At 39.6% G+C, this 12213-nt stretch overlaps 1 protein-coding gene across 3 annotated transcripts in view; it reads left to right on the top strand.

The window, feature by feature from the left end:
• The window catches only part of SLC39A8 (solute carrier family 39 member 8), an 82714-nt gene that overhangs the window by 30650 nt on the left and 39851 nt on the right, over window positions 1-12213 (top strand). For all 3 annotated transcript variants that reach the window (XM_032333022.1, XM_032333020.1, XM_032333021.1), the window contains exons 4-6: window positions 2617-2786; window positions 3928-4050; window positions 4719-4886. In XM_032333022.1, coding sequence (XP_032188913.1) covers window positions 2617-2786; window positions 3928-4050; window positions 4719-4886 — 461 coding nt within the window. The remainder of the gene's footprint in view (window positions 1-2616; window positions 2787-3927; window positions 4051-4718; window positions 4887-12213) is intronic.

The following is a 12213-nucleotide window of genomic DNA, read 5'->3' as shown; positions in this document are numbered from 1 at the left end:
GGACATGAGATGATCCAAGTTGTGTTTTAGGATAGTGAGTCTGGTTGGTGGCCATGTCATGTAGGGGGAGAAGACTGTCATAATGTGTCAGAAGAGGTAGTGAACGCTGATGAGGGCCCGAACTCCAAGCATTGGCAAGGAGGACGGAGAAGCTGGATGAGCTATGTCTCGAGCAAAACTGATAGGATTTGGTCGTCGGTCATCTATGAAATTCAGTGGTGTGGATGAGATGTTGAAATTGATTGTAACGTCTCTGCTATCTGTGGAGGTTCCAGATTTCTAAGGGGAAGGCAGTGTGTTTCATAAATGTATGCGATTTTGACTCAGTCTGGTACTGAGAAACTTCTTTGTGTTTTAATTTCAGTTTTAGCATTACGTATCCTGTCTGAGATTATAAATATTTGTTGAATGAATGAGTGCATGTAGGCTAGTGAAGGGACAGAAGGCTATTGTGTTAAAGGAAACTACACATCCCTATACCATGGAGGGAGAGGTGGGATTGCGAGTTTTCTCTAAGGGGAGAGTCTGAGGGGAGTAGATAGTATTGTTTTAGGTGATAAGGTAGTAACCGGGAACGAGGTGGACCTTCCTAGTTCTACTGAGATGACTGTGCAGGGCCTGGTCAGGGGTCTGGAACTGATAGGAAAGCATCTGGGGAAGATAAAGTCATGGTCAGTGCTGTGATGATTGTCATGGAAATAGGAATGTTTACTCTCTGTTCATTTTATTTGGTATGCAGCATAGACAACCTGTATTGCCTTGTGTGCGTATGTGCCTACACATTTCCCAGTTCCCCATGCAGAAGATCTAGGCTCCTCGTTGGCAGGAACCACAGTTATGTCTATCTGTGTGGCTCCATAAGCATTTGCTAAGGTTGTTTATTTGTCGATAGAGTCGCTTGAACTGGAATAATGGTGAGCAACCTTATATTCAAGAAGCACAATATAAAATATCTGCAGTTTCGCTGAGTCCCTGGGTTTTTTTAAAAAACTAGAATATCTCTATGGGAGTAATGAAGCATATTGCTCATGTTTGTCAGCTTTAGAGCCAGACTGCCTGGGTTCAAAATCCAGCTTTCTGTCTGCATGGCTCGGGCATCTCACTGGAGCTCTGTATGCTTTGGTTTCCTCAACTGTATGGGGAAGGAGATAGTAGTCCTTACCTCACAGAGTTTTGTGAGGATCAAATTCATGAATACATGTCAGTTTCCTTCCTTCCTTCCTTCCTTCCTTCCTTCCTCTCTCTCTCTCTCTCTCTCTCTCCCTTTCAAGATTTTATTTATTTGACAGAGAGCGTGAGAGAGAGCACAAGCAAAGGGAGCAGCAGGCAGAGGGAGAGAGAGAAGCCGACTCCCCGCTGAGCAGGGAGCCCAATGTGGGGCTCCATCCCAGGACCCCGGGATCGTGACCAGAGCAGAAGGCAGCTGCCTAACCGATGGAGCCACCCAGGTGTCCCTCCATGTCAGTTTCTTAGCATGTATCTGGCAGTGGCAAATACTTGTTAGCATTAAGTATTGCTACGGTACTCCACTGAGAGTCATAAGGAAAGGGACCTAACATTTAAAAATGTTTTCTGGGCATTTTAAAGAAGCGAGAGGGCAGAGGCAGCTTCCTCATCTTTCACGCTGTCCTTCGTGCACAGTGGGTGGGGCGGAGGTAAAGCCATGTTGCGTGGTTCCGGGGCCTGCAGTGCTGACCGCAGATGTCCTGGGTATGCTTCGCTTGCACTCCCATTGTGTCCTTAAATCAACACCCCCCCCCCCGCCCCCGCCACCCAGGATGATTGGGGAAATGGAGGTCACACACACCACTCACTGTAGAGCTTAGGATAACGTTCATTCATTTCACTGGAAGCAATATTATGCACCTATTGGGTACCAGACCTTACGGGACAGAGTCAAAAGACTCGCCACCTCCTTCTGTCATCAGAGTCCTCATTGCACAGGTATTTTTGCCCTGATCTGGTAGAGTTGGTCAACACAAGCTACTCCCTGGTTCCCACGTGCTCCCCTCTTGAGTGCTCACCACGTGGGGCTGAGTCCAAGTCCTGGGGGCCCCAGCTGGAGGGCCGAGGTGCTGCCTTCCCAAGGAAGTGCACTCCATAGGATCCTGCAGACCAGTGATTATGACAAGCGCAGTGTCAGCAACTCTGGTCACCTTGAAGCTAACTTCTACCCACCCATCTCCACCCCTACCCTCCACCCATCACTTTGTACTTTTCCCCTGAAACTCACACCGCCTCTGTATTCCTCTGAAAGGCTGAGTTTTAAAGGAGGCTTTGAGCTACAGATGAAAGTAGGTGACTTGGAGCCTCTGGGGTTTAGGTGGTTTGTCACCATTCCAGATGTCTTCCACATTTCTTGCAAGCTAGAAAATTCTTTGAGCCTTTGAGTAGTTTAGGGCTGATGACAGTATCAGCAGTATTACTATTAGTATTTATTATTCTGCATTTATGTTCACAGTTCTCTGCATAAATTTTGTTGAGAAGATCTTGTTATTTTAAAGAAGATCTGTTTCAAGCTTTCAAAGAAAAAGTTGTTTCAGGCTTCTTGTACAGTAAGACTTCATTTGGCTTCATTGCTCTGATTAATTTCTGCTCTTTACTTCTGATCTGCAGTTTGGGGATATGGATTCCTGTCAGTGACAGTTATTAATTTGGCATCTCTCCTCGGATTGATTTTGACTCCACTGCTAAAGAAATCTTACTTCCCTAAGGTTTTGACCTTTTTCGTGGGTCTGGCTATTGGGACTCTATTTTCAAATGCCATTTTCCAGCTTATTCCAGAGGTAAGGATCTTGGCTGTTTGTTTCTGTGAATAATTGTTCCTTTTAGATGTTTTAGCACTTTGTACATTTTTTTTTTTTTTTTTTTTTTAGCACTTTGTACATTTTTAAGGCTCCATAATTCTCACAGCATTTTATGGTCTGGTTGATAGCGTTGAAGAAGAGAAAGCTGAATCACAGTGGATGAAAAAGCTTGTCTCAAGCTACAGGGGATATCAGTGTCAGAGATAAAATTAATATTCTAGGAGGCCAGCCACCAGGACGTGCCCAGACAGCTCTGGGATACCTCTGAGGGCCTGAACCTTTATTTTGTCTTGCATTTGGCAAACTTAATTTTTCTACATACTTTTATTATTTACTTATTTTTTGAAGAGCCTGCAATGTCAGATTTACTGAAGAGATACCACAAAGTGTCCTCAGACATTCATTGTAGCTTTTATTTAAGTTTGTGTGTCTTGTCTGGTAGGAAAACCTGGACTCTTCATAATTTCAAACCCTAGCTCTTTCCCTGTGTCCTTTAGACAGTAGATTATTTCATTCTCATGGGTATGTGTGGGTGTGAAAGAAATCTTTTCTTCTTCATTCTTGGGCCCAGCCCTTGAATTCTTTATCTCTTTAGGGCCAACCAGGATCCTCTGGGTTTAAAAGGATCTCTCTTGAGAAAACAGTAATCCAAATGGCTTGTCATATTTGCTTTAAAAATTTGAATCTGGATATAATGGACAAGTATATTACTTTTAGAGAAAATGGATTATCAGTGTCTCATTTTTCTTTATTATTCATATCTAATATTATCTATAAAGGTAGGAATCAGTGCTTCTCCTTTACTATGAAAAGCTTTCTCTTCCAAGGTAAATATTGTTGAAGGTAGGAAACTATCTTATAGTTAGGAAACTAAGATACTCTGGGGGTTTTAGTAATAGAACTTCTTCTGGTTATAAGACTCCTGTATGATCTCTTACAGTTTGGTTACTTAAGTTTCAGAGTTTTTGTTTTGTGATTTTGGTGGTTAAATTCCCCATATTACCTGATCTGAAGATGGGCTTAGAACTTTGATGAAAATTGTATACTGAAAGATGTATTGTTTTCCAGAAATCAGGTTAAATTACTTGTTTTACCTGATTTTTTTTTCCCCCTCTCTCAGGCATTTGGATTCAATCCCAAAAGTGACAACTATGTTGAGAAGGCAGTTGCTGTGTTTGGTGGATTTTACTTGCTTTTCTTTTTTGAAAGAGTGCTTAAGATGTTATTAAAGACATATGGTCAGGTAAATAGACTTTATTGAAAATGTTTGTTTGACCTCTTAAAGCTACTTTATATAGCTTTATAGGCAAATAAGGCAAGAATTTTATTTTATTTTATTTTATTTTTTTGAGGAAGAGAGAGAGAAAGCATGAGCAGAGTGAGAGGCAGAAAGAAAGATAGACAGAGAGAGAATGCCCAGAGCAGAGCCTGCCACAGGGCTCCCTCCATCTCACAATCCTGAGAGCTTAGCTTGACCTGAAATCAAGAGTCAGCTGCTTAACTGACGGAGCCACCCTGGTGCCTCAGGAATTTTATTCTTATAATTACGTGAACAGCTCAGTTATTAGACTTGTGAATGTGAGGAGGAAGAAAAGAGTCAATATATTCATAAATATAAGAGAAACGATTCACAATGTAGAATTTGGAATAAGTACCAATAATTTAATGTCAAGAAAAATGTGCACAATCTGTATTCATTTGTGTTCATCAAAATAAGAAGGCATACATAGCCTAACATGAGAAAGCACAACATAATAAATGAAGATATATTTGTAAGTCTAAAAAGATTATATATTGAATAGATGTGTGAATTTTCTCTTACAAATAAAAAGCTCTAAACTCTCTACTTTGTGTGAGCCATCATTTTTTATTCTTATAACCTCCTCTTGCTTTTTAAATTTTTTTATGTAGAATGATCACACTCACTTTAGAAATGATGACTTTGGTCCTTCTCATGAGAAAACTCATCAACCTAAAACATTACCTGCCATCAATGGTGTGACGTGTTATGCAAATCCAGCTGTCACAGAACCTAATGGACATATCCATTTTGATAACGTCAGCGTGGTATCTCTACAGGTATGGTGATTCCATTTTTTTCTTTGCTATATTGCATCCTTTATAAAATCTGAAGACTTCTGTGAATGTAGCCAAATCAGTATTTTACACACTTAAATGTGTCTGACTTATTTTTGTGTATGAGGGATCTGTGGAATGTTAGTCTGTATTCTTTTTCTAATTTTCCTCCATATATTTACCCTGAACAAGTGAGTTAAGTAAGAAACGGAGGGTTACTGGATCTCAGACTTTATTATTCTCTAAGATTATTTAAGTATATGTATGAGTTACTTAGATTTATACAGTGATATGTAGCAAACTTAATCAGAGCATTTCTCTTATTTTGCAATTCTTTCAAGATCCCAAACCAAAGAATCCCTTTGAGTAATTTTGAAACTGCAAGAAAAGAAAAAGATTTATAAGCTATTAAAATTGTGTTCATTAATTAATTGATTTAGAATTTGTAAAGTAAAGCTAGTACACAACTTCTAAGTAATGTTAATAGGTATCGTTTCTTTCTTTCTTTCTTTCTTTTTTTTAAAGATTTTATTTGTTTATTTGACAGAGATCACAAGTAGGCAGAGAGGCAGGTGGAGAGAGAGGAGGGAAGCAGGCTCCCCGCTGAGCAGAGAGCCCGGTGTGGGGCTTGATCCCAGGACCCTGGGATCATGACCCGAGCCGAAGGCAGAGGCTTTAACCCACTGAGCTACCCAGGTGCCCCAGTAGGTATCATTTCTTGAGTGAATATTATATGCCAGGTACTATGCTAGGCACTTGTTTTATTTCTTTTACTTTTACTTTCAATATTTTTAAAAAAGGTTTTATTTATTTATTTGACATAGAGAGCACGTACAAGTAGGGGGAGAGCAGCAGAGGGAGAAGCAGCTCCCCACTGAGCAAGGAGCCTCGACTTGGGGCTTGATCCCCAGTCCTTGGGATCATGACTTGAGCCCAAGGCAGACGCTTAACCTACTGAGGCACCCGAGTGCCCCTCTTGTATTTTATAACAATTATTCAAAATAGTTTATTTTCTACATATTAGAACTATTTTGGTTTCAAGTGCTGGATATCAAACCCAAATTATGTATGCAGAAAGGAGACTTTATTGGAAAGATAGTAGGCTGTCTCATGGAACAGCCAGGCTTTAGGAAGAGCAAGAACTTAGAAGCCATTAGAACCATTAGAACTCCTTGTCTTCCTCTTCCCTATAGCTTACAGTAATTTCTTCTTTCTCTGTGCACCGGCTCCTTCCATATGTGGGAAATAGCCACTTGCGACCCCTGAGGTTTATGTCTTGCAGTTTCAGTCACTAGAAGGAAACTGACCAGACTCTTTCAGTCCTAAGTCCAAAATTCCTGGCAAGTGTCTCCTTGGTCAGGCTTGAATTAGATATCCACTTCTAGACTAATCTAGAGAGTTGGGCCCTTGTATGGGTGCAGGGCATATGGATGGAGTAGAAGAGCAGATATTGAAAAGGGTGTTAGGTGACAGTATCATTGGTGCTCACAACAGTTCTCATTTGACAGACCAGGGAAATGGAAGTTCAGATGTTGAAAAAGTTCCGGAGGGTCACTCAGTTGGTAAATAGTAGAGCCATAAGATACAAAGTTAAACACAACATAAAAAAGAAATACTGAAAACAAAATCAAGGAAAGCCAGCTAAGAAAAAATAAAAAAGTAGAAAAAAAGGTATCTGGAACAGGTTATTATGGCAAATGACCTGAGTTTCCTTCTGGAAAGAAAACATCAGTCATATATTTTGCCCCACCTGATTAAGGAAAATCTCAAGTGTGGTTGAAGAGGCATTTTTGTATTAGCACTGAGCTAAGAGAAGAAATTATTTCTTGCAATGTAATGAATGATACTTTCAGCCAAGATTTTGCAAAGAATGTGAAAATGTTCAAATAGATAATTTCTTGCAATAATTATAGATAACATTTATTAATGCTCAGGGACTCTGCCTGGAATTTTAAATGAATGATCTGCTTGGACCCTCATCATAGCCTAGGAGATAAGTACTGTCATAATTCGGAGACTGTAGCTTAAAGAGGTTAAATAACAAACCCAGGGACAGGTAGCTCCTACATGGCAAAGCTTAGATCAGGACCAAAGTCATCTGATACTGAAGCCTACATGCTTGCATACCTTTCCTGATTATCTTCTTTAGGTCATTGCTCTACTGGAATCAAGATGATGACATTAACTCTTAACCTAATAACTATGAATTTTTTGTAAGGAAAGGACATAATTTGGCCTGAGACTTTTGCTTTCTGAAGACAAATTGAACTGTTAAAAAGTTCGATTTTAGTTTTAAAGTTTTTGGACTCCTCCTAATTTATAATTTACTATTGCCAGAAGACATGTTTGTAGTAAATATAAACACCATGACAAGAATGGGATCCTACACATGATCCTGTTTCATGTAATTTAGAAATATCAGTTGAAAAGTTATTCTTACTCTACTTCTGGAAGTAAAGCTAGTACACAGGCTTTTATTCATTTACCCAATAACCATTTATTGAGGACCTGCTCACTGTCCTAGGCACTGGGGAGTCAGAAGCACATGAATTCTTGTAAAATTAAAGTTTATTTAATGGACAATATAGAAAAGAGTAAAACTAGAAAATACCACATAACAAGATGTACTTCGATTTAAATAAAATAAGGTGATGGAGGGGGTCCCTGGGTGGCTTGTTAGTTAAGTGTCTGCCTTTGGCTTGGGTCACGGTCCCGGGGTCTTGGGATTGAGCCCCATATTGGGCTCCCTGCTCAATGGGGGGTCTGCTTCTCTTTCTCTCCTCTGCCTCTCCTTCTACTCAGGCTCACACTCTCTCTGTCTTTCTCTCTCTGAAAATAAATAAATGGACTCTTTAAAGAAAATGGTGATGTGGGAGTGGTATGTGGGAACTTCCTTGATCAAGAAAGATCCCTACAGAGATCAGCAGAGAATTAGATAATGAGAAAGAAGAGCCAGCCATGCAGCTATCTCAGAAAAGAACATTCTAAAATCTTCGAGACTAACCAAATGGGCTATATACATACAAGGGCGCTAGAAGCTAAATAAATGGCTTTGGATTTCCTGACATCAACGCTGGAGATGAATGGCACAATTCTGTCAATATTGAATAGAAATGATTGTGGAGGGCGATGGGGTGGCTCAGTCAGTTAAGCATATGACTCTTGATTTCTGCTCAGGTCATGATCCTTAGGGTCCTGAGATGGATCCCCGTGTTAGGCTCTGTGCTCAGCGTGGAGTCTGCTTAAGATTCTCCCTTTCCCTCTGTCCGTCCCCACCCTGTTTGTGATCTCTATCCCTCTAAATAAATCAGTCAATAAATCTTAAAAAAAAAAAAAAGAATCAGCTGTGAAATTATAAACAGTAATAAGCTATAAATCTAGTGAGAGAGTGTAATGAAGCTAGGATTCTGGAAATATACTTCTAGGAATGGGAAGTCCAGCTGAAGGCAGAGAAGTTGTGTTCCAGGATGACAACCATGCACCAGGCCTTGAAATGAACCGTACAAATACCCCTGACACTAATTTCTTATGGGGTCTACTTTCTGGCTCTTTTGGTTGAAGGCATAGTATTAAATGAAGAGAGACTTAAACTGAGTAATGTATCATTATTTTTGGTTTGCTCTTTATATTGCATTAAAAAAATTGAAAGAAGTAGAATTTAAGAAATGCCGTAAAGTTTTAGATATTGCTTTAATAGACAGTAGATAGTGTAATATAAATGATAGTGACTTCAATAATAAAATTAAAATACTCTCTAATATTTTATATAATAAAAATAATTAACCTGGATGCTCCATTGTGAGAATTGAACAGGATATGGAAGATTCATGGTTCATGTCTAAGTTCAAGTATTGCCTTAAGAATTTTGTTGATGATTCTTGTTGCTCTTGCTTCAAAACAGTCAAGTTTTTTCAAATTGAAAATAATAAGAAACTAAGAGCAAGTTAAGAAAAGTAGTCTAATTTGACATTCTATTAATAGAATGCATATTATCTGACAATCTAGATGATAATAGCACGATTTTTGATTTTGCTGGACTATATGAAGAACAAAAGAATTACAGAATAATTAAAATCCAAGATTTAGGGATATCTTTACTGGTATTCATTCCAAACAATTCTGGTCCATCATTGAATATTCAGATGTGCAATAATACTTAACTTAGTTGCCTTTGGTATTTTGTTTGTGTCCAGTCATATAAAAACCATAGCTTTATGCATTTTAAAAAAATGTATTGCCATGGAAGGGTATCTATGACCTTTTAAGAGGATAGGAGAGATTTTATTCAACAGTTCTTTAGTTTGATTATAACTTTTACATACTTAGACAAATTAGTGAGACTTCCTTAATAGCCTTGTTCCAGACCCTGTAGATGCACAATCCATGGGACTCACAGGATTGTGTGTGTGGGGAGAGAGGGGGAGGTGTGCACGCGTGCACATGTGTGTGCACACACGCATGTGCACAGGCTCACAGGTGCCTGTATGCCGGAGCATGCGTATTTCCAGGACAACCTGGGAGTCACAGGGAAATAAAAGAAAGCTGTTATGAGGGAAGAAGGGGAGCACAGTTACTCAGTTACTGCTATGAGGTAGTGTTTCACAGCTCAGCTTGTGACACTTGCTTTGTTCTTCTCCCTCTCTGACGATTGTACAACCCTGTAGAGGAGTCATTTCAGTATCTATGCAACCAAATGGGTCTTGTCCGCGTGAATCTACAGCTTTAGAAGGACTGGATTTTTATTAGGTGTTGATTGCTTAGGCAGGGGTGGTACTCCGGGGAGTGGTAGTTTTCTAGGTCACTAGGGGGACCATCTGGCTTATTTCTCCTGTAGTCTGTAATCAGTCTTTCTCTAAAGGAAACCTTTTGTGCTTTTCTTTAGGAATCAGTGTCAGTAAATATAAAGTGATAGGCATCACTTTTTTTCCTAATAGAAGAAACATTAATATCAGCTGTTTTTAGAAGTTAACTGTTGTACCTTTTATCTTTAAAACTGAGGTGCAGGGAAGTGGAATTCAGCTGTAAAATGTGGCGATGTTAGGGACACTTCCTTTGTCAACAACTGACACGAAATGATACTCTCCAAATACGGAGAGAATATTTTTGAGTTGCTTGGATCTCCATCAGAATCTAATAGCTGTTAAATACATTTAATTCATTCCTCAAACATTTATTGAGCACCTGATATGTTCTTGGCACTCTTCTAAGTACAGGTACATATCAGTGGGATAGAACAGACAGATTTTGTGTGCTTTCATAACAAGTGAAATATTACACTGAATGTGGAAAGCATTCTTTTTAAAATATGAGATAGAAAAAAAAAAAAAAGAACTAATCAGGAAGCCCATATGTGAAGGGCTTGTCCATTGGTCTTTTCTCTCAGGTGGTTGGTTTTTCTCTGTTCTTACCTGGAGGTGGCAAGGGTGGTGAGCCTTCCTGGCTGCCTGTGTTGGAAGTGCGGTGGGAGCAGAAAGGAATGGGGCACTGTGCAGTTTTGACTTAATACCCCGTCTTCAGCTCCGCATCTCACTGCAGACTTCAGTTTGCCTTGTGTCCTTGACGTAAAAGTCTCTCTGGTTCAGTAGTCTCAAAGGGTGAATCTCCAGTCATGTGGGGTGTTTGCCTTGCTGCATTGTCTTAGGAGCAAAGAGCTGGGGTTCTGATTGCTCCTTAATAAACTTACAATGAATTCTCTTATTTTTAGTTTCATGCTTCACCTGTTCGAGGTACTTGGTGCCTTCATTTCCTAAACTTCTCTGAAGTTCTGGGCCCCACATCACTTTGTTTCTTGTTGACTTTTTTTCTCATAGGAAGTCAGTTCGACTACATCCTCCACTTTTCATTTTCTAAAATAAGTATCTCCATGTTGTCATACAATCTCCCATTCTTTTTGTTCTGTGACATGATGACTCCTTTATTTATTTATTTTAAGGAGTTTTAGGAGGGGCTACAGATAAATATATATGTCTGGTCTGCTGTATTTCTTTCCTTTTTTTTTTTTGGCCTTACTTACCTATCTATCTATTTACTTATTTTTTCAATGTTCCAAGATTCATTGTTTATGCACCACACCCCAGTGCTTCATGTAATATGTGCCCTCCTTAATACCCACCACCAGGTTCATTCAACCCCCCAACCCCCCTCCCCTCCAAAACCCTCAGTTTGTTTCTCAGAGTCCACAGTCCCTCATGGTTTGTCTACCCCTCTGATTTCCCCCAGCTCACTTCTCCTCTCCATCTCCCAGTGTCCTCCGTGTTATTCCTTATGCTCCACAAGTAAGTGAAACCATATGATAATTGACTTATTTCACTCAGCATAATCTCCTCCAGTCTTGTCCAGTTGATACAGCTCTGCTGTATTTCACCAAAAAGCTATTTGCTGTTTAAAATCAGAGTAGTTCATAAAATAGAAATCGGTTACTTTCCTGTAGATGGTTATATTAGCCATTAGTTAAAACTGAAAACTACGTAAGTAATAAAACGATATAAGAGATTATTTTCATTGATTTTGATCGACTGCTGTTTATGAAAAAGCTGGTTTAGTGACAGGCACGTGATGCCCCTAGACTGTGGTGAAGGAGAATTCTGGGTAGGGCTGGGCTGTCAGTGGAATTGCTCTGGATCCGGTTCAACACTTCTTGCCCCATGCACCATTTTACCTGGCTCTAGTCTTTGTGTTGGAAACGTCCCAAAAGCTGATACCTGAATCTTCTCTGAATTTAGCCCACACTTCACCAGTATTAACTCTACTTTTACGCATCTCTAATGAATCTTTTGAAATTTTCAAGAATCTCTCTTCTAAAATCTTTTCATTAGTCTGCAAAATTCCCACTCTTACCTTTGCTTCCTTTAGTGAGACGGAGGTCTTTCTTTGGAATCTGTGACCTTTGCTATCTCACCTCCTCGTTTACGTCCTGAAAACTGCTCTGTTTCCTCTTCTGCTCTCCACCTCTTCATTGTATCAGGACTTGTATTCTTTATCTTTTCTTAAGGCCAGTTCCTCCAAATGTGTTCATCTTTCCCACAGTTTCTTCTGTTTCCATTGACCTTTCCTGAATTTCTCCTTCTCTCCATGTCCACAAACATGCTTGAGTCTTTTTTACCTTAACATATTCTTCTTTTCCTGACTCTGCTTCTCCCCAAGATTTCCCAACTTTACTCCTTCCCTACACTCTGCAGCTTCTTGAAAGACTAGTTAATACTGAAGACTCTGTGTCAGACATTTTCTTCAGTGCTTCACATACAGTAACTCATTTACTCCTTACAGTAACAGCCTTGTGACATAAGTATGGTAATTATCTCCATGTTAACGATGTGGAAAGTGATGTACA

Source organism: Mustela erminea, chromosome 2 (assembly GCF_009829155.1).
Source record: "Mustela erminea isolate mMusErm1 chromosome 2, mMusErm1.Pri, whole genome shotgun sequence".
Lineage (NCBI taxonomy): Eukaryota > Metazoa > Chordata > Mammalia > Carnivora > Mustelidae > Mustela > Mustela erminea.
This window is presented reverse-complemented; position numbering and strand designations above follow the sequence as displayed.